Genomic DNA, 25,488 nt, shown 5'->3' on the forward strand with positions numbered 1-25,488 from the left:
TTGTTTATTATTTTTTTGGTACCATGGCAAGTCATTACCTTAAGTTAAATCTAATCTCTTCTATGATTTGTGCCATTTCAGCTAACTGGTTATGCTTTGGATGAAAGAGGCAACAATCTAGAGAAGCCATTAGAACTGCGCATTAAAGTTCTTGATATCAATGACAACGAGCCCGTGTTCACTCAGGAAGTCTTTGTTGGGTCCGTTGAAGAACTGAGCGCAGCACGTGAGTGCCGCTGTTTTTATGAATGAATACCCAAAGGCGTTGTAACCCCACTGTGGGGCTGAATGCGACCTCCTGTGACTCCGTGGAGGCTGCGTATTAACCACGGGACAAATAGTAACAAGCCTGTTGCTCTACGTGTAGAACTGGCTTTTTTGTGATAAGTTCAAAAGATTTTACATGACTTGTTTTATACCCGCAGAACAGATATGGTGGATGGATGTGACATGTTGGATCTCTGTATCAGCTATTCTGCCTTGTAGCAGAAAAGCAACCATAGAAAGTATGTAAACAAATGGGCATGGCTGTGTTCCAATAAAACTTTATTTACAAAACTGGTGGCTGACTAGCCTTGCCCGCTGGCAGTAGTTTGCTGACCTTTGACTCATGTCAGGTTTATTGGCATCATTTCAATAGAGTGTTCTACATGAACACTTGCAGGCGAGATTTCTCTCTCTTTTTTAAAATATATTTTTATGATTTCAGAGAGATAGAAACACCAATAATGAGAGAAAATCATCAATCAGCTGCCTCCTGCACGCCCCCTACTGGGGATCAAGCCTGCAACCCGGGCATGTGCCCTGACCGGGAATCAAACAGTGACCTCATGGATCATGGGTCCTAGGTCCATGCTCAACCACTGAGCCACACCAGCCAGGCAAGACATTTCTCTTTGATAATATTCTGAAGAACAGCTGTGCTTCTCTTGAACTGTTTGTATTTTAATAAGCGTCTATTTGTATCTGTTCGTTCTTCTTTTTTTATTAGAGCTATTGTAAATAAATCTATGGCCCTCCTGTAGCAAGTGTTGGGGACTTCACCCTAAGAATTGTACTACTAACGCTGGTCCTGCCCTTTCCTTGTTTTTCTTACTCCTTCAATCCATTCATACTTATTTCTTCATCCAGTTCAGTTTTTTGATCTTGGTAAACTGTGGTTTTGATAAACACGTGAAATCCTACTTGGAACAAGCTGAAATGATACATAAAGTAACATATATGCATGTGGTCAAGGTTGTTTCATTCTGGATGCCTTTGTTTCTAATGCCAGACACCCTTGTGATGAAAATCAACGCGACAGACGCAGATGAGCCCAATTCCATGAATTCTAAAATTTCCTACAAAATCGTATCTCAGGAGCCTGATAAGCCCGCAATGTTTTACCTGAATAAAGACACGGGAGAGATTTATACAGTCAGTAATACCTTGGACAGAGAGGTACATGAATATTTTATGTTGCTCATCTTCTAAACTCTCCTTTATTCTTTCAGGTTCTCCTCTCTGTTCAGTTTTCTTGTTTTGTTGTGTATTTCTAGTTCATAGGCTAACACTTGGAATTATCCCCTCCTAGGGATGTGCTGTCCAATATGGCAGCCATTGGCCATTTGTGGCCATTGGGCTCTTGAAATGTGACTGGTCCAAATTGAGTTGTGCTACAAACAGAAGATGTACCAAATTGGGAATACTTAGTATGAAAAAAGAAAAGAATGCAAAATGCCATCTTAATAATTTTTTGTTGATTACATTTTGAAATAATATTTGAGATACCATAGGTTAGATAAAATATATTTTTAATATTAACATCAGGGTTGTTTTTTTTTACTTTTTTGAATGTGGCTGCTAGAAAATTTAAAATTGTCAAAGGGGCCAGGGTTCTGTTTGCTGGAGAGCTTCCTTCGTTTGCAGTTCTGTAATGAAACACTAGGGGTCTCCTCTACTGCTCAGAGATATGCCTGGGAAGGCAAACAGGTAGAGGTGGCAGCCCTATTATAGAACTGTTTGTGAAGGGAAGAATTATTGTGAATCCCAAATTGGAAGAAAATTTGAGTAGGTGTCCTGAAAGGCTGTTCTCTCAAACATTTCACATTTTTATTTCTAACGGAAAGGAAAAATTTTAAAAGAAAAGGGATCTAGAAAATTTTACAAGTGCTGCGTACTTGAAGATTTTAACATGAGTAAAATGGTGATGATCCTAAGAACCATAAATCATCACCCAAGTGCAGTCAGTACATTTTGTATCTCTTGGAAGGATGTTTCACTCTGCCCAGAGAGGGACGGGGTTGTGCCCAACGTTCCTACTGAGATCTTGGTAGAATTCAAGAATTTTATTACTCTTAAACCTCTACTGTACGCCTTCAATAAAATTAGAATGGAAAAGTATTATTTTGAAGCAGTGTGACTTTTTAATAAGCTGCTGTCCCTGAAGTATGGCAAGTTTAGCCCATAATCTGCCTTATCGGGCATTTACATATGCCAGGTGCACTCCACACCTTTTACGTAGATGAACCCATTTAATCCACCTAGAAACCCAGTGAGGCAGATCCATTCATTACCCATCCCTTTTACACAGGAGGACACGGGGGGGGGGGGGGGGGGGGCGGGGGGGGGAGGTCAAAGGAAGCGAGTGTATCCAGCACAGCCAGTAAGGGACAGAGCCAGCACTGCAGCCAGGCGCGGCCTCTGCCGCCCTCCTGTCACTGAGCTCTGCCCCGCACAGCCGCCCCACGCACGGTGCTGGCTGCCCACCCTGCGACCTCCACCCGCCACACAGATGGGGGCGCCGTGGGGCATGGGGAAGAGCAGGGCTCATTTGAGGTGAACATCTGAGATGCCGTTCTCTAGGCACCTTCTCTAAGAATCAGATCTCTCGGGATGTCCTGACAAAGGTCAAGGTCACCACATTTTGCCTTCACTGGCCAGGTTTTCCTGGTGACTAGGTCTCTCTGGCTTAACTATTTGCTGAAAATGAAGTGTAGGGTAGAAAGAACCGATCCCTGTATTCTCGCCATCACTGCCAAGGCAGAGCAAAAGCCACTTTGAACAGCACTCTTGTGCACAAACTGGTTTAAGGAGAGACTCATCTCCTAACAATATCACCAATGACATATTTAAGAAATTGACTAATATCACCAAGGACATCTTTAAGAAATTAACTACCAGCAACTCCTCCAGGCTTCTCTGCCCCTTCTGGAAAATCGCTGGCAGCAAATAAACATCTTCGCATGAATAACAGCAGATCAGGAACTTACTTATGAGTAGATTGCACTGTGGTGCGTTTCCTTGATGGTGAAGTGAATAAAGCCAGGAAGACAGGTCTGGAGGCTTGATGTTCACCCCAGGGGTGTTTGCATTGCCCTGCAGGAACGCAGCAGCTACACTCTGACAGTGGAAGCCAGAGACGGCAAAGAAGGAGAAGTAACAGATAAGCCTGTCAAGCAAGCTCAAGTTCAGATCCGTATTTTGGATGTCAATGACAATATACCCGTGGTGGAGAGTCAAAGGGTATCTATTATCTTTATAACCAATGTATCTACTTATTCATACCTTAGTTTTACCAAAAAATGTATGACGTGTGTGTGTGTGTGTGGCATTAACATGAAAATCCTGTGCTCCTGATTTGCAGTATGAAGGGACAGTTGAAGAGAACCGAGCCAATGTAGAAGTGATGCGCATAAAAGTGCTGGACAGAGATGAGAGAGGCTCGGATAATTGGTTAGCAAACTTTACATTTGTGTCCGGAAATGAAAAGGGCTATTTCCGCATAGAAACTGATAATCAAACTAATGAAGGAATCGTGATCCTTATTAAGGTAAGCACTATGTCTGTAGCCCTTTCCCCAGAACAAACTCATGGAACCAGTTTAAGGAATATTAACTGATATTGAATGTCCATTAACTTCCTTAGGAAAAGAAATCACTTCAAATTGTTCATAATAAATATGTTTTTTAAATGACATTGACCTTTAAAAAAATTAATTGGGGATGTTTCATAATCCTCCTCACAGTTACGAATATCACATTGGCAGATTTTTAACTGCATGTTATCAATATGAGTTGGAATACTCAGTGCTGCTGTGTTAAATGGTCCTATGCAACATTAAAATCACATGTGGGTGTGTGTGTGTTCTAGTTCTCTCTTTTGAACAATTCCCTTTGGTTTTGCCTTTCTAGGAATTAGATTATGAAGAAATAAAGCATCTTGACTTCAGCGTTATTGTCACTAATAAAGCCACTTTCCACAAGTCAGTTAAGAGTGAATATAAGCCCACAGCCATCCCCATCAAAGTCAAGGTGAAGAATGTGAAGGAAGGCATTCATTTCAAAAGCAGCACCATCTCCATTCGCACCAGCGAGAGCATGGAAAAAACAAGCCTGAGCCAAGTAATTGGGAAATTTCAAGCTTTTGACGAAGACACTGGACAAGCAGCCCGTGTAAAGTAAGACATAGTGACAAACAGAATTGCTCGTTGTAAATTACTCTCAATGCCTGCTTACGACAAAATCACAATGAAAGGCGAACAGTTCATTTCTTCCCACCCAGCATTCTAATTCCCCTTCGGTCTACAGATTAACTTTCCCAGAGCTGTCCCTGCAGCTGAGAGGCAGGGAGCCATTTCCCCTGGCCCGCTCCCTCCACCCCGAGTGTTAGGCAGAGGCTGGGTCCCTCGCCTCAGAGAGTTCTGGCTAGCAAGGCTGAAAAACAGCAAAGGAAGTAGCAAATTGTATTGCAAATTTCGCTTGATACCAGGTTGGTTAAAAGAAATAGTTGCCGCATGTATTTTAATGTGGAGAAACCAGTATCATTTGCACATCAATCCTGGAAATGACTCTTCATTGAAACCATGCTGTTTGGTGCAGGGATGGAGGAACCTTGGTCTTGGTCATGGTGGCTTTTACTCGGATACTTGGATTGAGAGCCCACTAGATGGCACCACTGTGCCTGCGGAAGGGACTGGGCTGTGCCCCCTTAGAGCGACACCTTAGGTTTGCATGATGGGTAAACGTTCAGAGTAAAAGTACATCTTAGATAGCAGGTCCATGCCAGGGAAGACGAATCTACAGACGGTTACTTACGGAGCCCAGTTAGAGTCACTCAGGTCAAATATAAAGAAGCCCCGCCTGCCACCCACACGCACAGCCGGTCCTGCGGTCAGCCAGGGTGGTTTGGTTGCCTCGCTGTCCTTGCACCTGGGAAATCTTACCTTTGCGTCCCTGGGTGCCAGCACTTTGAAAACAGTGTGTTGACGTGCGTGGCCAACCACAGCAAGAATGCTGAATGCCCTGCAACAGTCTCTTTCCTTTGGGTGACTTCTTTTTTAAAAAATATATTTTTATTGATTTCAGAGAGGAAGGGAGAAGGAGAGAGACACACAAACATCAATGATGAGAGAGAATCATTGATCGGCTGCCTCCTGCACGCCCGACACTGGGGATTGAACCCACAACCTTGGCATGTGCCCTAACGGGGATTAATCCGTGACCTCCTAGTTCATAGGTCAATGCTGAACCACTGAGCCACACTAGCCGGGCTTGTGACTCCTAATAGAATTCATCATCCAAGAGTAGCAAATTGCCTTTTCCCAAAATAATATTAACAAACAGCCTCCACTGTTTTCTGCAATGTCTTGGTGACCCTGTGTTGCCCACCATACCTGCAGGAACCGCCCTGCTTCTTGGGAGTTTTGTGGTCTAGTCTTTATTTCCACGGCTCCAGCCCTAACGAGGCCATCCCTACGGGGATCCCCAGCCCTGAGGACGCATGCTCTCTGACCATTTCTCACTGCTGCCCATTGAGAGCCTTACAGGTTCTAGTTCATTATCCTGCAATAATACTGGGCTACTTATTGAAACTTCTATTTCCCACCTATTTAACTTTGGCTGCTATTTTTATTAAGGGTGATAAATATATCAAAATATATGTTCTGCCTGGAAAAAAATAATGAACTATGTTCCTTATTTCTCAAAAGGATTTTCTTCATTCTCTAGCATGCAATGACAGAACTTCAGTGTGAGAAAGAGCTTAAAGGTCGATTCAGACCTCCTATTGAACAGATAAGGAATGGGACGCAAATCAAATCATTTTCTAATGTTTCCCTAACTGATTAGTGGTTGCTATTTAGAAATGCTGACAGGGACAGAAGAATTACTTCGTTAACTTTGTCATAATTTACTGTTTTACTGATTATTCACATGCATCCACTGTTTATCGATATTTGGCATAACATGTGAGCCGCCATCCTACTCTGATGTCTTAATTTCTACCGTAGAGGAGAGAGAAAATTCCAAAAATGCGATCACATACATGGGAAATGTGATCCTTCTTACTAAGACTCTGCCTGTATTATTATAACTATGAATGTGGGAAACCATTGACATCAGTTAAGTCCAGGCTTTAAAATTCTAGACATGAAATTCAGAAATACTTGTGAAAATCCAAATGTATCATCCCTTACTGGTAGAAATATTAAAAAGCAGAAATTTCAGTTAAAGTATATAATTGGAATTTTTTAAATAGCAATGTAAACAAGTATTGCTATAAGTTAGCAAACAGCCACTTAACAGAAAATAAATTATCAATCTGGTTAACTGAACCAAATACTCATTGGCTTATGTTTGGATTCAGTTATTTGTAAACGCAATGGTATTAAATTACATACATTTCTGAAGACATAATATGAAAGTTCTCCTTGCCTTTCTCAAAGTTACCTCCTTCCACACTGATTCTCCTGCTTTGAGGGAAGAAACCCAGAAATCACTTCATCAGCATTGCTTTCACTTTGAACCATTTCTCACTGAAAGAAGCCTTACTGCTATTAGCGATCAATAATATTCCAAAATGTTAAAGTACTTCCATTTTTAAAATTGGTCTTTTTAAATATTGATAATAAACAATATGATGCCAATAAACAATAGAATGTGAGACCACTTTTCTCCGCCGGGTCTCGTTGGGTAACTACATCATTCTCAAAAGGTTTACCCCAAACTTCAGGGAGAGCAGACTGAGAGCTAGAGACAGACTTGTGAACCTCTGCCGAGCAGGCAAAGGATGGCCGCCCTTGTGTGTATGTCTTGAGTTACAGGAACAAGGCAGGTTCCAAAGTAAGTGTTGTATGCAGTAAAGAGAGGAGCTTTTAGGATGGTTTCAGGAAATTAAAAGCATTTCAAATTAATGCCTATAACAAGAACATATACAGTGAAGCAAAATTTAAACTTGAAAAAGTTGTAAATATTAGAGAGGCACAGTTTATCCAGAATTCAAAATTAATTTTGTTTGTTTTAAACAGATATACCAAATTGGAAGATATAGACAACTGGGTCTCTGTGGATTCTGTCACATCTGAGATTAAACTTGTAAAATTTCCTGATTTTGAATCCAGATATGTCCAAAATGGTACATACACTGTAAAGATTTTAGCTATCTCAGAAGGTAAGTTATTAAATAATGTTTTTCTTGGTTATATATGGTTTGATGTTATTTTCCAACATCACAGACCTTTGATCTTACAGAAAAATCAAATCTCTCCAGTGGAGAAATTTTCACATTTCTACTTATTTAATGGATTAAAAGATATTACGTGATCTAACTATGAAAAATATCTAGGATAGGAAGTGTCCTAATTTGTTAGGACCTTCTTATGAAAATGGCAAGAAAATTCAAACTATGCTTGTTATCAGCAATAGAATCAGAATATACGTATTTGTTTCTTCCCTTTAAGATTCTCCTAGAAAAACCATCACTGGCACTGTTGTGATCACGGTGGAAGACATCAATGACAACTGCCCCACCCTGGTGGACCCAGTGCTGAACATCTGTGATGACGTGCAGTATGTGAACGTGACCGCAAGGGACCTGGACGGGTACCCAAACAGTGACCCTTTCACTTTCGTCATCGTTGACAAACCAGCTGGCATGGCAGAGGAATGGAAAATCGTACACAAAGAAAGTAAGCCAAGTCACTGGCCGACACGTCAAAATATTAAGACAAATTGAAAACCTTCATACTAGAGGCTGGGTTTCTTTTATAAATTATACTGGAGGCCCGGCGCACGAATTCGTGCATGGGTGGGGTCCAGGCGGCCTCCCCTATCAGGCGATCAGGCCGAGAAGGGGGAGGGGACATGGGCGGTTGGTGGGCGGCCCCACCCCCTGGTTGAGCTCAGGTCAAACTCCCGGTGGAGGGGACAATCATTATATGACCTTTTACTATATAGGATTTCCAATACAGTTTTCAAAGGGGTTAGAAAATGAGGTTTTGAACCTTGGGCATAGGGTCCTTTGTCTGGCTCGAATCCAATATCCCATTTGGAACAACAGAAGAGGGAGAGAAGAAAGATCACCTAGTGTCCTAATGGTAGCTGGGCGTTCTCTAAATTGCTCTTGAAGATGTGACTGTGTCTCACACAAGCTGAGGAGCATCTTGCCCGTCTAAGCAAAAAGTAACATTTATTGATCACTTGTCATGTGCCAGGCACTCTGCTGGCCCTTCAGACACATGATCTCATTTAATCCTTTCTCCATAACATTATTCCTTCATTCTAGCTGAGAAAACCTTGATTTAACTAAAGTTAGGTAGCTTGTTCAAGGTCACGAAGCGGGTGAGTGATAGACACCCATGAAGGAGGGTCTCTGTGACCCTCCATGCCAGACAGCCTTATGCTTATGGCTACATCCTGGACATAGCTCTCTCAGAAGGTAAGTCCGCCTTCTTGCAGTGAGCCTCCAGTGCCCTTCGGGTGGTTTTGAATGTACAAAGACCCACCCAGAAGACTTTTTTCCGAAACAATTAGTGTTCATTTTCTAAAGTTTCAAATATCATACCTAAATTTTTCTTAATTTACAGATCTATTGTTAAACATTTAAAGTTTAACAACTCTTCACAATCACTTTACAAGGCTTTCAGTAATGTTAAAGCTGGTGACAGGCACCATGAGTTAATTATGCTCTTCTCTCTGTTGTCTGTTTAAAATTTCCTGGATAAATTTTTAGTGTGAAATGATAAAATAAAGGTCATTCAATAGAAGTACCATTTAACTCACCACTTGTGTGTCACTGTATTCCCAGTACATAAAATAGTTGATAGTATTTGGCAAACCACACACATTTGTTAAGACTAATCATCATAAAAGTCAGGCATGTCCACTCCTATCCTTTGCTCTTCACCCACGTATTTGGAGTGTCTGGACTATTTCATACCAACATGCCAGCCCACCTCTGGGGTGTCTCCAAAAGTGGATAGTTTCACCTTCCCTCCCCCCAAAAGGAAAAAAACAGAGCCATGAAGAAAGGATGAAGCTTCTAACTGGTGCTAAATGTTATTGGCCACGAAAAACTGTTTCTAGCCCAGACAGTGTGGCTCTGTGGTTGAGCATCAACCCATGCACCAAGAGCCAGTTCCATTCCGGGTCAAGGGCACATGCCCGGCTGCCGGCTCAATCCCCAGCAGGGGGTGGCAGGAGGCAGCCAATCAATGTCGATGTTTCTGTCTCTCTCCTTTCCTCTCTCCCTAAAATCAATAAAAACTTACTTTAAAAATAATGTGTTTCCGTAACTCACTCTCGCCCTTCTCGGTAACCACTCATTTCGCTCCCTCTTGCCTCTTCCCCCACAGGTACCAGCGTGCTGCTGCAGCAACGCGAGTGGAAGCCCGGGAGAAGCAACATCCAGTTCCTGGTTTCAGACAGCCAGGGCTTCAGCTGCTCGGAGAAGCAGATCCTGACGCTCACGGTGTGCAAGTGCCTGGACGGCAGCGGCTGCGTGGAAGCGCTGCGCGGCGGCCACGTGGGCCTGGGCCCGGCCGCCATCGCGCTGATCATCTTGGCGCTTCTGCTCTTGCTGCGTGAGTACTGTGTTTGGCTCCTTCGGTCATTAAGGGCTTTCCTGGAGTTGTTACCATAGTCGTCGTGGGTTCCTTTACAGTCATCCTCACCCACTGAACACTGAGGGTGAGGAGGGAAACCAGGATTGATCATGGGTGAATTCACCAAAGGTTATTAGAGCATGCCTCAGAACTTGGTTGTATAAGAGTGTATCATTTTCTGATTTAAATCACCAAGGCTACCATGCATATATCTTCAGCAACCTTTTAACATAGACAACGCTGGGGTCCCCATTTAAAAAAAAAAACAAACATTTTTTTTAATGTTTGAATTACAGTTTACATTCAGTATTATTTTGTATTAGCTTCAGGAAAACAGCATAAAGGCTAGACAGTCATATACTTTGCTACGCGCTCCCCCTGATCTTTCCAGTCCCCGCCTGGCACCATACACAGTTATTACAATATTATTGGCCGTACTCCCTGTGCTGCACTGGGTATCACTGTGACCGCTTTGAACTACCAAGTTGTACTTCTTAATCCCTTCACCTTTTGCACCCAGTCCCCCAACCTCCCTCCCCGCTGGGCACCCGCAGTCTGGTCTCTGTGTCTGTGAGTCTGTTTGTTTTGTTTGTTTATTTGTGTTGTTCTTTAGATTCCACATGTGAGTGAAATCCTGTGGCATCTGCCTTTCTCTGACTGACTTTGAGTAGGTGGTGCCCCCGTTTGAGCAGGTCTGTGAGGCAAGGCCCTGGTCTCTTCTTCGCTGCCCAGTGCCTAGGACAGGGCCTTGCCCACAGAAGGCACTCAGACAAGATTGGGTGCCTGAATTTGCGTTATGGATACAAGGTTATTTCACAAGCTCATCTTATTCTCATTCATCTTTGCTTTGCACATTCAACTGGTCAGAGCCCACCTCCCCGACCGTCTGCGTGGCTTGCCCTTCATCTCCCCAGACCCTCTGCATGAATTGCCCTTCATCTCCCCAGACCCTCTGTGTGGCTTGCCCTTCAGTGGGGCCCACAGCATTGAGACTTCTGTGCTTCCCAACAGTGAGGACCCATCCTGCCTGCTTTGCATGTCCTCCAAGACCTCAGGGTTCCTTTCATGAGAGAACAAAGGACTGCAGTCTGGGGTCACGTGGAAGACCACTGCCCCTGACCACTGAACGTGGGCAGAGGGCCGTTTCCGAAACAGCCCGGCCATTTCAGTGACAGGGAGAGCTTGGCGAAGCCATCAGTAGGTGTGCGACTGAGTGCACACCACTCAACAGTGTACAGTGTGCTTTCGTACCATCGTCTCTGCTTTATGATACAGACACACACCAGTAAGTGACTTCCCTCCGTTCCCCAGGCTGGTAGGGAGGTCCCGGAGCTGGGGAGTCCCTACACTGCCTTCTCACTCACATTCCCCGGGGCCTACTGTGGCACTTGGCACCTGGTACACCTTTGACAAATACTTGCTGAATTTGCAAAAATATTGAACTGCCCCTGGCTGATTTCTATCTTTTTATTGCTCACAGTAGCTATAGTGACTGTGCTGTCAACTGTTAATATAAGAAATGTCTAGGGAGTCATCATTTCGTTACTGGAAGCTGCCTAATGGGAGTGGCAGTAACACCCAATTCCGGTGGACTGTGCACAGGTGTAGTTAAAGTCTTTACGACCTTGATGGAGAGGCCAGCATTGGCCTTCACTTCCTCCTGGAGGTAGAATGAGATTTAAGGGGGGAGCTCTGAAATTGTACTGAGTATTTGATCTATCCTAAGGGGTTTTAATGAAGAATCTACTCAAAGGTAGATTTGAACCTCAGTGAGTCTGCCTTTTGCCCACCTCTACTCTAGGAGGAAGTGGTGAAGTATTATAGAAATTCAAATGTGCTCAAGTATTTGAGCATGTTAAAATGTTTCTACCCTTAGAAGCTTTTGATTTTTTTTAACACATAATATTGTTTTGGATAGTGGATATTCTCATATTAGAAATGAAAGTGGCCTAAACAGTTTAGCTCAGTGGATAGAGCGTTAGCCTGAAGACCAAAGGGTCCTGGGTTCGATTCCAGTCAAGGGCATGTACCTCTGTTGCAGGATCCTCCCCAGCCCAGGCCCTAGTCAGGGCATGTGCAGAAGGCAACCAATGCATGTGTTTCTCTCACATCGATGTTTCTCTGTCTTTCCCTCTCTCTTCCACTCTCTCTAAAAAAATCAATGGAAAAATATCCTCTCAAGTGAGGATTTAATAAATATATGAAAATGGTTTTAAAAAATTGAAGTCTTTAAGTTGGTTTTGATGATTTAGATACTATTGTATTCAGTCTTGGTGTTCCACTCAGCAGCCAGACACAGCCTCTTCCTGACGGACAAGGTCTCTAAGTCTGTAGGACCCCACATCCTGCCTGTAGACTTTGGTGTGCCTCTCCCACGACAAGCTTGGCGAGGTTGGATCAGGGTGAAGAAAAGAAAAAGAAAAAAATAGGGTTGTAAATAAGTGAAGACTGAATTCCAGGAAGTGATATATGCAAATTCCAAAATTATATGACTCATTTAAAATTAAGTTGGGACTAACGTTTTTTGTGCTTAATTTTGTTTCTGTCCAGTTGTACCACTTTTACTGCTGATGTGGCACTGTGGAGAAGGCGCCAAAGGCTTCGCCCCCATTCCTGGCACCGTGGAGATGCTGCACACTTGGAATAACGAAGGGGCACCACCTGAAGACAAGGTCAGATCATGGGATAAGCATGGAACTCGTCTTCTTTTCTGATGTTAAGGGTCCTTGGGAAGTGTTCCTAACATGTTAGGTCATGAGACAGTAACGTGGTCCTTACAGATTTCATTCGCATGCCTTTAAATGAGACATATTTTGTGTTCGTTGCCAGGGCAGAGTTGAGGTGGCTTTGCTGTACTGTGGCAGGTCTGGGTTACAAAGAATGTAGAAAAGGGGTCAGGTCATGACACGGGGAATGCAGAACAAAGGTTAGAGAGAACAAGAGTGTGTAGAGATTTAGGATGAAAATATTTCTTATTGCCAATACTAAATGGGCAGTTTTTCACAACCAGATGTTCCTGCATTTTCATTTCCTCAGTGCATGGGGTTGGCAGAGGTAAGCCCGCCACCCATTACAGTTGTGACAGATTATGAAACCCCCTCTTCTACCTACTTAATAGCATCTCCCGTTTCTCTTCACTGGGTCTTCACCCCGAGTCTCTCATCACAATCTGCAGTGAGCTTCCTGTCTAATAGGATATGACTTGGCAACAAGTATCTGAGAACGCAGAACAGCAATGGCTGAAGTATACATGTGGGCGGTCCAGGACCAACATGGTGATCCCATATGGCGGCCAGCTCCTTTTTCCTTATAGTCCCTCCACAGATGAGTTCCATCCCCTGCTGTCTTCATGCTCCAGACACTAACTTCTGTCCCCACATTCCCAAAAGCAGACAGGAAAAAGGTGAAGACCCACCCCTGAAAAACATTTCCAAAAGACACATCCTCCATATCTGCCAGAAATCCCATTCACCAGCCTTAGTCAGGTGGCACTTCTACCAGCAATGGAGGCTTAAAAATAGAATCTGTATTTGCGATGACCATGTATCCAGCTAGATAAAAATAATGGTTCTACCATCATAAAGAGGCTTTAAACTCTAGGCCAGTGATGGCGAACCTTTTGAGCTCGGCGTGTCAGCATTCTGAAAAACCCTAACTTAACTCTGGTGCCGTGTCACATAGAGAAATTTTTTGATATTTGCAACCATAGTAAACAAAGACTTATATTTTTGATATTTATTTTATATATTTAAATGCCATTTAACAAAGAAAAATCAACCAAAAAAATGAGTTCACGTGTCACCTCTGGCACGTGTATCATAGGTTCACCATCACTGCTCTAGAGGAAAGTTGGAATGCAATTGGTGCCAACAGAGTAAATAAGCCATGACCATATATATATATATATATATATATGGCTAATATGCAAAGTGTCCCCTCGGGAATTCGACCGCTCACTATTACATGCACTGACCACCAGGGGGTGGCATGGAACAAAGGAAAACCCCAGCCAGCAGCCGGCAGCTAGGGAAGGGAGGCCCCAGCTGGTAGCTGGAAGGCCCCGATCGGCCCTGATCATCGGCCAGGCCTAGGGACCCTACCCATGCCTGAATTTCATGCACCGGTCCTCGAGTATTTAAATAACTTTTGTTTTCTCCTTGGATTATAATCATCTAAAAAAACAGGAAGGTAGAAGGGGGGTCTTTAGAAGCCTTAAAGAAAAGTTATTCAAACCAAAATTGTTTTCTGAATTTGTTTCTATGGAAAGAGCTTATTGTGTGCCCACTTAGCTCAGATCCTACCACCAGGACGGACGCTCACCCCTCCGGCTCAGTTCTCAACTGCATTTGCCCTCACAGGTGGTGCCATCGCTGCTGACAGCGGATCACAGAGAGAGCGTGGCCGTGGGCAGCGGAATGGGAGGCATGGCAGCCAAGGAGACCACCGTGAAAGGAGGCAGCTCCGCTTCCTTCACCAGAGTGCAGCATGACATGTCCGAGGTGGACGGACGGTGGGAGGAACACAGGAGCCACCTCTCCGGGGGCACCACCCAGGTCACAGGGATAGCAGGAGCCCTCCGAGGCGGCGAAACCGTCAGGACCACCAGGGCCACAGGGATCTACAGAGACATGGCTGGAGCTCGTGCAGCTGCTGGTGCAATGAGTGAGGAATTCCTAGGAAGCTATTTCACTGAGGTAAGGGTTGGGTTGTAGGTTTGGGAGAAAAACTGTGTATATGTGAATGTGATATGATTAGGCTAGTTACTGCCTTGGATCTGGATGGGACTTTGTTATTTCTTTTTTGAAAGAGACTGCAGACAGGTAACGAGGGAAGAGAGATGCAACCCATTGAACCAGTCCGTCAGCTGATTTAAGTAGTGGTCACCAATTGACCCCACAGTTTTTTTTTTCTTAATATATTCTTTTACTTTTTAATATATATTTTTTATTGATTTCAGAGAGGAAAGGAGAGGGATAGAGAGATAGAAACATCAATGATGAAAGAATCATTGATCAGCTGCCTCCTGCACACCCCCTACTGGGGATCAAGCCCGAAACCCTGGCAGGTGCCCTGACTGGGAATTGAACCATGACCTCCTGGTTCGTGGGTCAACACTCAATCACTGAGCCATGGCAACTGGGCTCACAATACTGATATTTTTTAAGAATAGGGGCCAATGTGTCGGATGTCCTTCAGTGTGGGTCTCTAATGTTTCCTTGCAATTCGCTCCAGTTACAGATTTTGGGCAGGAATATAGTCTTGTCCTTAAATGAGGTGGTGTCACTGATTCTGCGCCTCTGTTTTCATTTCCTTTTTAGAAAGCCGCCTGTTACACTGAGGAAGAGGACAGTCTCGTAGGCAAAGACTGCCTCCTGCTGTATTCTCAGGAGGACACCGAGTCGCTCCACGGCTCCATTGGCTGTTGCAGTTTTATCGAAGGAGAGCTGGATGAGCACTTCCTGGATGACTTAGGACTGAAATTCAGGACGCTGGCTGAAGTGTGCTTGGGCCGAAAAATAGATATGGGTCTGGAAGTTGAGCAGAGGCCGGCACCCGTGAGAGAAACCGCTTCCCACTCCCTCTCCGAGCAAACAAGGGTCCATTCAGAGAGTTCCTTCTCCTCGGCTGGGAGCGTGCAAGTCCCCACACGTGTGCGCGAAGCCAGTGCCGAGGAAATAACTCGGGAAACAGTCACCGAGAGGGTTGTGTCCTCTAAGCAGGGCCAGCAGGTAGCCGCACAGCTCCCTGACCCACTGGCAGCCGGAAATGTCATCGTGACAGAAACGTCCTTTGCCACGGGCCCCACTGGGCCGCCCCCCACGCTGGTCCTGGGTCCCCGCCAGCCTCAGGGCCTCATAGTGACGGAGCGGGTGTACGCGCCAGCCTCTGCCGCGGTGGATCAGCACTGTGCTCATCAGCACTATGCTAACGAAGGCAACATCACGGTCACGGAGAGGCTCATACAGCCCAGCAGGGGCCTGTCCGGGACCCTGGAAGGCACCGTGCATCTGCCAGACGGACACTACATGATGGTGAGGGAGCGAGAGAGCTTCCTGGCCCCCAGCTCGGGCGTGCAGTCCGCTCGGGCCCAGGCCAGCACAGCAGGCGGGGGGAGCGTGACCGTGACCGAGAGGGTGCTGACACCCGCTTCCACCCTGCAGTCCAGCGCCCCGGTGGCCTCTGAAACGGCCGTGACGGCCAGAAGGACTGTGGTTACGGGAGCTGGAGTCCCTGGCCCTCCGCCCAGTTTCAGCTCCAAGGAGTCTGGTCATTCTGGTTGCACTGTAACCACTGCGTCCACCAGGGTCTCCAAGCACAGCACCGTGCAGCACTCCTATGCCTGAGCAGCCAGCACCTGCAGCCCTCACCCCTACGCCTGGGCAGCCAGCACCTGCAGCCCTCACCCCTACACCTGGGCAGCCAGCACAGCACATCCCTCCCCCCTATGCCTGAGCAGTCATCGCAACGCAGCCCTCACCCCTACGCCTGAGATGCCTGCAGTCTCCCAGAGGTCAACAGCAGTAACTGTCTCCCGTTTCCAGGGGACCTGCCTTTCATGAGCCTTCCAGACGAGAAGCACGTACACAAAGTTAAAGTGTCTCCGTCACTGACAGACAGCGGCCCTGGCTGGCTCAGCGTCCAGGAGGCCCTCAGAAATGCTCTGGGATTTAGTGAGTTGTGGCCACACAATAGTCACAAAGCAAGTTAACGAGAGGGAATCTAGCTTCTGGGAATTGACCAAATTAACACAGAGCACCCAGGTCAGCAGCACACAGCAGAGCCAGGAAGCCACGGCCCCTGCACAGCCTCTTTCCTGCACCTGCCACACTGTCCACACTCACTCTCCCAAAGGTGCACACAGGCTGGGCGACCAGTGAAGGCTAGAGGTCTTCCTATCTGTGTTGGGGACTGAATTTTGGAGCACTGACATGCTAAGAACACATTACATGTTTCTGTGCATATAACTATGATTGTGTGTGTATGTTGTATGGCCTTAAAAATAGCATTATACCTCCCCTTTGTCTCAGTAATCAGGAAAATATTGAATACTTCCAATTCAGTGGAATTATCCAGGGGAAAATTCCTAACTATAAAATCACTTTACTTTTGATAGTAATAATACACTATTTCTAAAACCTCAGGCTCTATTATCTTCTAACTTTGTACAGCTAAATTCACCACAATGCTATCTATGTACGGTATAGAAAGAACCACGCCTGTTTGGGGGCTGGTATTTATCCTCAGTGCCTAACATGGGTGCCAAATCAATATTTGTGGCATAAGTGGGTTTTACAAGCCACTCTCTTTAAAATTTCAAAACACTGAAAGACCTTATAATTTATAGAATTATGAGTTTGAAGTTAGTATTTTATTCTGTCTCAAAGTTACTGACTAGGCAATCATGACTTACTACATATTAAATATGTAACTGACATGAATTTGGGTAACACCCTTGCCCTTTTTTGGAAAGCGATTTGGGTGTTTTGACCAAATAAATAGATTATATTTTTATTGCTCCTTGAAAAAAAAAAATCTATTTCAGGTTTCAAAGTATATGTTCACATCAGTAACAATTTATATAAATATTCTCCACAACAAACAATCATTTTCAGAAATTTTAAATACTATGTAATTTTGTGATTGTTCAAGATATTTTGCTTAGGGGAATGAATCTTTAAACATATTTTTGTAGCACATTTATAGAAATGTTGACTTGAATTGTGTTATGCACAAGACTGATACTTTTTGCTCCTACTGACTATGAGTAAAAGGCAAATACGTTTAGACACCATAAGTGCATGACCAAGGTGAAGGTCATTCTTCCATTCACCTAAATTTTTTACTCTATACTTAGGATTGTTGCTTCTTTTTATTATTATAGAGTTAGTAGTTACATTTTGTCAAGTATGCGGCAGGAATAGCACTACTGTGTGGAACGTAAACATGACCTAACTACTTCGAACAAACAAAACTTGGTCTTAAACTACCCCCCCCCCAACTCCGCCCCCTCGCCTACCCCCCACCCCCACCCTGGGACCAGGCGTGGAAACCCTGGCCTGTCGCATGTGTATAGCATAATCACATTTTCTAAATGGCTTTCTCTGTTCCCAAAAGGGTGATTTGTATTAGTTTTTACATTTGTTCCTTGGGAGACTCTATTTGTATACATATCATCAAAATATTTAAATAAAGAATGACCTTTAGAGCAGCTCTTTGCCCTTATCTTTTTATTGCTCTGGCATATCTGACAAGGGATGTCGCTGGAGGTTAGAGGAGGAGGGGGCACCCTGAAGGCAGGTGCCTGTTGGGCATTTTAAACTTCCATGCGGCTCAGCAGCCCCTTGGAAGAGCACATTTCCCTTCCGAAGTAGCACAGAACACAAGAAGGCCCGGTTAAATTTGAATTTCAGATCAATGAAGGGGGGGGGAGGTAAGGGGAGTGTTGTTTGTTTCCTTTTATTTATTGATTTTGTGAGAGAGAAAGACAAACACATTGATCTGTTGTCCCACTTATACATTCATTGGTTGATTCTCTTTTTAATACATGTTTATATTGATTTCGCAGAGGAAGAGAGAAGGAGAGAGATATAGAAACATCAATGATGAGAGAGAACCGAGGATCTGCTGCCTCCTGCACACCCCCTACTGGGGATCGAGCCTGCAACCCGGGACCCTTCCGTCCGCCAGATGACACTCTATCCACTGAGCCAAACCAGCCAGGGCCATTGGTTGATTCTTGCATGTGCCCCAACCAAAGATCAAACCCGAAACCTTGGCATCTCAGGACAACACTCTAACCAACTAACTAAACTACCCGGTCAGGGCCAATGGTTTTTGAGGGTAAGCATGTCTCTTAGTGAAGAATCATCTGTTATCTGAAATTCAGATGGGACTGGGCACGCCATTTCTATTTGCCAAGTCTGCCAACTCTTCCTACAGCACTGCCATTGGCTTTCGGTCTAGAAGGTAATGGGGAGCCTGCTGGGTTGGCTGAAGGAAGCTTGCACCCCTGACCCAGAGAGATGAAATCATGACGTTTGGCCAATGTTGAGAGGCTGTTTGCGTGGCTTAGTGTAGTTCCCCAGGGAAAGATCAAAGGTTCTGCCTGTGCTATAATGTCACATCAGTAAGTATTCTACCACACCGGCTGAGACACCCTAAAGCATGAAGACTGGGTCCTATTGCTGTGACCCCAGGGCTCCCACCCCAAGTGGCACACGGGAGCAACTTCGGGTTGATTTCGCAAACCTGCAGACACATTCCAATCATCACCACATCCAAATGTGTACAAGAAAATGCTGCTTATCAAGTGTCACTCAGAAGTGAGGTTTCAGGTAACAACTACCAGATCTTTAAATCTTACTGCTTTAAACATACCAAATTCCTTGGTTTCACTATTGTAGTAGCTCCAATCTTGTCTCGTTACTGATTTTTTTGGCCTACCTTTTTATTAAAGAGGGATGTTAAAATCTCCTACTGCTGTGCTTGCCCATTTCCCTTTTCATTCCCTCTGCTCCCTATACTTTGAAACTTGTTATACCTGTTTATTAGCTACAAACACATTTAGGGCCCCAAATAAAATGAGCCCTGTTATCATTATGCAATGTCTAAATCTGGTTATATTCTTTGTATTGAAATCTACTTTGCTTAAACATTAACATCGCCACACCAGCTTTCTTATACTTAGTGTTTGCACAGTGTATCCTTGATCCTTTTACCCTCGGCCTGTCTGTGCCTTTACCATGTGTTTCCTGTCCATTTTAACAGTGTCTGACATTTAATGGAAGGTTTCAGTCTGCGTAAAGCAGCGACTCGTGTGGGTGAGTTGAAGCCTGCTCTCTTGGTGTTTGTTTCCTCTTGGTCCCGTCGGTTCCTCATTTCTCTGCTTCTTTCCTGCCTTCCTTTGGGTGTGGTGTGTGCTAGGGTTCCCCAGTGGCTCCCCTACTGACCTTTAACCTATAACTCTTTGTGTTTATTCTTTAGACCAGTTGCTCTGGTTATGGAAACGCAATCAAAAACAAAATCTCCTGTCCACTTAGAAAAACTACACAAAGGTAGATGAGAAAGAAAACAATGATACCTGCATCACAGGCAACCCATAAAGAAATCGCACAAAAACCTCACCTTTCCCTATAGCCAGGCCGATACCACCCAGTACCCCCATGCTCATGAGGTCAGGAAGAACTTGTCCTCAAGCAAGACATGCCAATGCCCTAACACGCCTTACGTCTGCCTGGTGACAGGTGGCCGCTGTGTTTGCTGACTGCCCCTCCTCATCTGTCGCCAGACTGAGAGCCCAGGGCCCCGCTCCTATGCAACATTCAAACGAATACTGTATTCACACAATACTACAGGGGGGATGGAGTACAGAAGCACAGTATCTAGCCCTGCGCCCGCCCCAAATCCATAGCCTCCGGAGCACTGGGGTAAATGAGTGTCATGTGCTCTCTGGCCACTAGATGGCATTATGCATGCAGCAAAAGACAGCAAGTCCACCAGTGTCTAAGCTAGGAGAGAGAGTTAAGCAATTTAAAGTAGTTCATATGCAAGAGAAACTCGCGAAGGCCAATACTTTTGCTCACTGCTTCTCCCAGGTAAGTGTGCTGCGCTGCAGGACTGCCTGGGAAATGCGCCCCGTTACGGAAGTCTAATAAACCTGTAGGCTCCTCTGGGGGTAGCACACAAGCGTCCTTCTGCAGTCCGTCCTGAGCCTTTCCTAGACACGGTGCTGCGCTTTGGAGGAAAGGATCCCCGCCGATGGGCTTACAAAGAGCACACTCAGCCTGGCGTGGGCTGATTTTAAGAAGAGATGTTGGCTTTTTCTGCCAACGTGGGGCCTAGGTTGCCGTGGGGGTGGTCGTGACAAACACTTAAATCTAAAACCAACACAGCCTGTAACACACAGGCCATCAAAGACAGAAAATGCCAAGGCTGACTGGGAGATGGGTTCGTTCCCACGTGAGGTGGGGGCTGGGGAGACCTGAGCAGTGTTAGAGGGGAGGGCGTCCCATGAACATGAATAGGTCAACATAGATCAGCTGACAGAGACCTCACACAAGTGGGGGTACCACTATTTGGGAAACGACGCACTGGACACAGCATAGGGTGTGGGTGAAGAGGTGGGTACGGGCCACAGGCTAAGATTGTGGGAGCAGAATCTAGTCCAGTGATGGCGAACCTATGACACGCGTGTCAGAGGTGACACGCAAACTCACTTTTTTTGGTTGATGTTTCTTTGTTAAATGGCATTTAAATATATAAAATAAGTATCAAAAATATAAGTCTTTGTTTTACTATGGTTGCAAAGATCAAAAAATTTCTCTATGTGACACGGCACCAGAGTTAAGTTAGGGTTTTTCAAAATGCTGACACGCCGAGCTCAAAAGGTTCGCCATCACTGGTCTAGTCAGTGGAGCCCACTGACCCAGCAGGACCCCTGAGGACCAGGTTTTCAGAAGGAGCCCCTCTCCCCAGCTCCCCCGGCTGCAGTGGGGGCTGGGCAGCAGGTGGGAAATTCTGGAGGAGGAGAGAGGGGAAACGTTGAAGATAACTCCAACCCCTGTGCCTGTTAACTATTAACCTCTCCTTCTTTCCTCTGGCTTTCAATTGATTTTGTAACGCACCCGTGCCTCCTTCCTGGCCGTAAAGTAAATGTTAAATGTTATGTCAACAAGGACACGGGACCACCAGGGCAGCAGCAACAGCGCAGCACAGCACACGCTTCCCTAAGCAACGCTGGAAGACAGCGTTGGACAAAAGACCCTTTTCCCTACTTGTGAAGTTATTTGTCTAAAAAGTGTTACTACGTTAAGCAACCAAAATAACATTGAGTTATTTACTCTGAATCCCTTACATTTAAAAATAATAAAGGTACTTGAAATTAGACTCTTTCAGAAAACGACTGGCATATGTTTGTTGCCATGACAGTCTGACTTCACTTTGGTCTCCCTGACGAAACTGTGAGCTTTCTGACCCAAGAGCATCAGCTGCATTCGTCCTGGATGCTCAGTACATTAACAACACTCTGCAGGTGGCCAGCGCTCGGCCATTTTTTGCTGTTGAATTGCCCGTAAATCAAGCAGTGCTATTGAAATTAACTGAATGGCATATTTTGTGTCACTGGACATTCCCCCCCACGTTCTACTGGGAAACTTCATAGAGCAAATTTAAACAAATGTTTAGTGAACACCCCTATTCCTATCGCCTACATTCCACCCCTATCATCTTAACGTCAGTCTTGAAGAGAGGGAAATCAAGGTGCATTCCCCTTTGGAATAATAATACTCAGAACCAACAGGGAGACATGACATAGGATCATGGTGGTGATGACAACAGCATGCGATGCATCCTGGGTACTTCCTATGGGCAGGCCCTCTGCTAACTAAACATTTCTCATCCTGTTGTCTGTCTTTATCCTCACAACAATCCTGGAAATACACCCGATTATTTTCTCCCTCTCCCGTGGTGTGGATGAGTAAGCTGCGGGCTACAGTGGTTGTGCGATGGGTACAGCTGGGTGACTGGCTCGCGCTTTCTACACCACCAGACATTCCGCCCTCGCTGGAGAAACGAGGACAGGAAGAGAAGAACCAGGAGCGAGGGCACCTCAGGACGGCAAGAAGCCATCGACTGCCTTTCCCCTCTTTGGGTTGTTGGGACACGTGGAGGCTCTTGTAAAACCATTCAAGAGCCAAAGACATAGAAGAGGATGATCCCGCCCCCGCCCCCCGCCTCACACGCCCTCAGCTATTTTCCATCACTACTAACAAAGCACAGGACAGAAATTTCCACTCACCTATGATCTATGATGGGCTAATCTTCTTTAGCTGTCACCTAGCAACGGGCAACAAACAGAGGTTGGCAAAGCCTGGCTGATTAGCATTCTTCTTTAGTCAAAAGATCAGTTATTACGAGGCACAGCCAACACCGCGAAGCTTACAGGGTCTTACAGGTCAGCAAAGCTGTTGTTGGTTTGTGTGTGTTTTTTCCTTCGGTGCAAAACAAGTTTTCTTTGCTCGCTGGGTTTATAACACTCAGATGGTCTTTGAAAGAGACCAGATTGTGGACAGTAGGGTAGGTCCCCAGCTGGCCTAGTGTCTGAACCCTGGGGGTGGGGAGCCTAAGCCCATGACTCAGCCTCCACAGCTCCCCAGCTTTCCATGTACCCACCGTGAGAATAGCTGTCAACTGTGACATGCTGTGAGGTCTCACCTGAGGCTCACGCTCACAGTGGGGGAGAGAGCGATGATTTGCCATAAGGAAAACACACTCACCCACAAAGAGAACTGAAACACCCTGGGAGGTCAGCTACCCACTCCCAGTCAGAGGTCCTGCCCCAGCAATGAACGTCGGGAAGGGGGCCACTGTGGTTCTTCTACCCACTCCTGTTCACAGCTTCTGTATCAGGAAGTCCTCCCTTAAGTCTCACTGGAATCCTTCATGCTGCTGTTTCAAGTTAATCCCTTCTTGTACTCTTCATAATGGAGCTGTCTATCTTTCTTAAGACTTTTCTTAGTCTTTTATTTGCTTGACATGCATGGTGAATTCATGGGCCTTTCTCCTCTCCAAGTCCAACCTTTAGATCCCTCGTTAGAAAGACTTCTACTGGGCCTGCCACCAGGCGACAGCCTAGACAGAGAATGTGATTCCTACCCGGTCCCTGCCTGCACGGAGCTTATGGTTCCAGAGGGTGAATATTTAAAGAGAAAATGGCAGGAGGGTGTGTTGTGTGGCGCTCAGGCGTTCTGTTTTCGAAACTTTACATTTTTGATGACTGTCCATTCAAAACCACCTTAGTTTTTTTCATTTCAAAGTTTCAGCTACATTTTTATCACTAAAATTCAACTATTTCTCAATTTTCACTGGAAGAAGGTGTGGGGGGGAGGGTCGATAACAGAATGGACATGACATCTAGTAGCAAAACAAGATAGACAGGAACACCAACGTGTATCTCGTAGTCTTCTACCTACATGAAGTGGAAATAAATAATGCATTTCCTGGATTGAAGGTCCCGTAAGTTGTAAGATGCATCATTGGTTTCATAAGAAAAGAAAAACGCCAGAAGTGGGAATGAGTACAGCAAATATCTTCATGCTCTGGATGCTAGAAATCCAAGGCAAAGTCATAACCTCCATCAACTAGATTTCAGTAGCTCCTTCCTCACAACTGACAGCTAATGATGAGAGGTGAGCAACTAACCACGGATTTCACTGCACCACATACATGTGAAGTTTCCCCTTGTCCTGCAGAAACGGTGTCATCGGCCTCATTCAACACTGGGGAATGCGAGGCTCAATGGAAAGATCTAACTCTGACCGTAGACTCAGGATGTAAACTCAGGAGGTCGACTCACAAAGTCCCCAAAGGCTCTGCAGGTCCCTGCAGGTCCCCTGCACGCCAGGCCTCCCAGCTGCCCTCGCGAGCCCCTCCCAGCACCCGACCGGCAGGATTTCTCTGATATTAGGCTTTCCCTGTGCCCCACCCCAGGCAGGTCCCTGGCCATCAGCTCCGGAACCTCTGGTCCAGCTCAGGAACCTCTATCTCAGACCCCGCCTTGCCAGGGTATGTCTTCATTCCCACTCCATCTGCCCTTCAACCTTCTGGACACCTCTCCTCCCTGCGTGTGGACTCCCCAGAAAAACGCAGGAGCTCCCTAAATGGTTTGGAAGGAGCACCTGGGTCGTCTCACAGCCGTGGCGTGGATGTCAGGAGGTGAGGCCAGCGGCAGTGGCCACCTCACCCATGGAGGCGGATGTCGGGGGCCTCGGCCTTCAGCGGCAGGTGCCAGCACATGGACCCCAAGGGTGAGAACGGGCCACCCCTCCAGGGAGAGCAGTGCAGGGCGTTGGGGGCAGCCATGGGGGTGCCTGGCAGAGACCAGCAGGCCCAAGGGGACCCTCCACCAGGGCCATGGCACCTCTCCTGGGAGCCCGGGGACATTGCCCCCAGAAAAAATCATGAGGGAGAGAGTGGGAAGCCGTGTCAGCTAACCCAGAAATTACCAATTTAAAACCATGAGCCAGAATTTCCTTCCTTTGGCAAGTTTCCGTCTACCCCACCCCTCCTGTCACTGGCAGAAACGGGAGCTCCAAACACGAAGAGAGAAAATACACGAAGGCCAACTGTCTGTGCATCTGAGCAGCAGCGTGTCTCAGTGAGACTGCGCTCCCCAAAGCAGCCGCGTGCGATCGTGGGATCAGCTTTAGTGTCACAGCCCTGACACGGGTGTGGGAGGAGCTCGGAACCAGCCCAGGATGCACGGGCTGCCATCTCTCTGGTACCAAAGAGGAACCAGAAGCTCCTCCACTCACCCCGAGGCTGGTACGGGAGGATCTGAACTCAGGTCTGCCTGACCCACAGCCATGTTCTTTCCTCTGCTTCATGCTGCCCTCACCCACCTCTGAGAGACCCCCAACTGCCTTCCCCTGGGGACAGGGCGGTGAGGGAGGGGTTCAGGGGGGAAGGAGGCCTGGAAACACGAGGAGCAACTTGACAATATGCTGTGACTGCAGAGATGTCCTCGCCAAACAGCACAGAACACACCGGCTAATGAAGGGGAGCACCCAGAGGAGACACACCCAACACCCAACACGGTTCGCAGCCAGTGACACCCCAGCAAGGCAGCAGCG

General features: G+C 46.0%; 1 protein-coding gene and 1 long non-coding RNA gene across 6 annotated transcripts in view; both read left to right on the top strand.

The window, feature by feature from the left end:
- DSG2 (desmoglein 2) overlaps positions 1-18,482 on the top strand; it is a 47,521-nt gene extending 29,039 nt beyond the window's left edge. For 3 of the 4 annotated variants that reach the window (XM_036321048.1, XM_036321047.1, XM_036321049.1), the window contains 11 exons: positions 82-226; positions 1,274-1,440; positions 3,364-3,504; positions 3,626-3,811; positions 4,173-4,438; positions 7,286-7,428; positions 7,718-7,945; positions 9,611-9,838; positions 12,410-12,531; positions 14,218-14,553; positions 15,178-17,000. In XM_036321048.1, coding sequence (XP_036176941.1) covers positions 82-226; positions 1,274-1,440; positions 3,364-3,504; positions 3,626-3,811; positions 4,173-4,438; positions 7,286-7,428; positions 7,718-7,945; positions 9,611-9,838; positions 12,410-12,531; positions 14,218-14,553; positions 15,178-16,203 — 2,988 coding nt within the window. In that variant the 3' untranslated portion in view covers positions 16,204-17,000. Of the gene's footprint in view, positions 1-81; positions 227-1,273; positions 1,441-3,363; positions 3,505-3,625; positions 3,812-4,172; positions 4,439-7,285; positions 7,429-7,717; positions 7,946-9,610; positions 9,839-12,409; positions 12,532-14,217; positions 14,554-15,177; positions 17,001-18,425 lie in introns of those variants that run through there. The other variant, XR_004969781.1, reaches the window with a different exon arrangement.
- A 55-nt stretch (positions 18,483-18,537) lies between these two features.
- Positions 18,538-22,014, top strand: LOC118663834. Of its 2 annotated transcripts, none has more exons than XR_004970153.1 (3): positions 18,538-19,194; positions 19,628-19,680; positions 21,509-22,014. It is a non-coding gene; the product is annotated as an uncharacterized LOC118663834 (long non-coding RNA). The 2 variants fall into 2 exon arrangements; XR_004970152.1 differs by lacking the exon at positions 21,509-22,014 and adding an exon at positions 19,844-21,101.
- Positions 22,015-25,488: the final 3,474 nt, after the last annotated feature.

This window comes from Myotis myotis, unplaced genomic scaffold, assembly GCF_014108235.1.
Source record: "Myotis myotis isolate mMyoMyo1 unplaced genomic scaffold, mMyoMyo1.p scaffold_m19_p_9, whole genome shotgun sequence".
NCBI lineage: Eukaryota > Metazoa > Chordata > Mammalia > Chiroptera > Vespertilionidae > Myotis > Myotis myotis.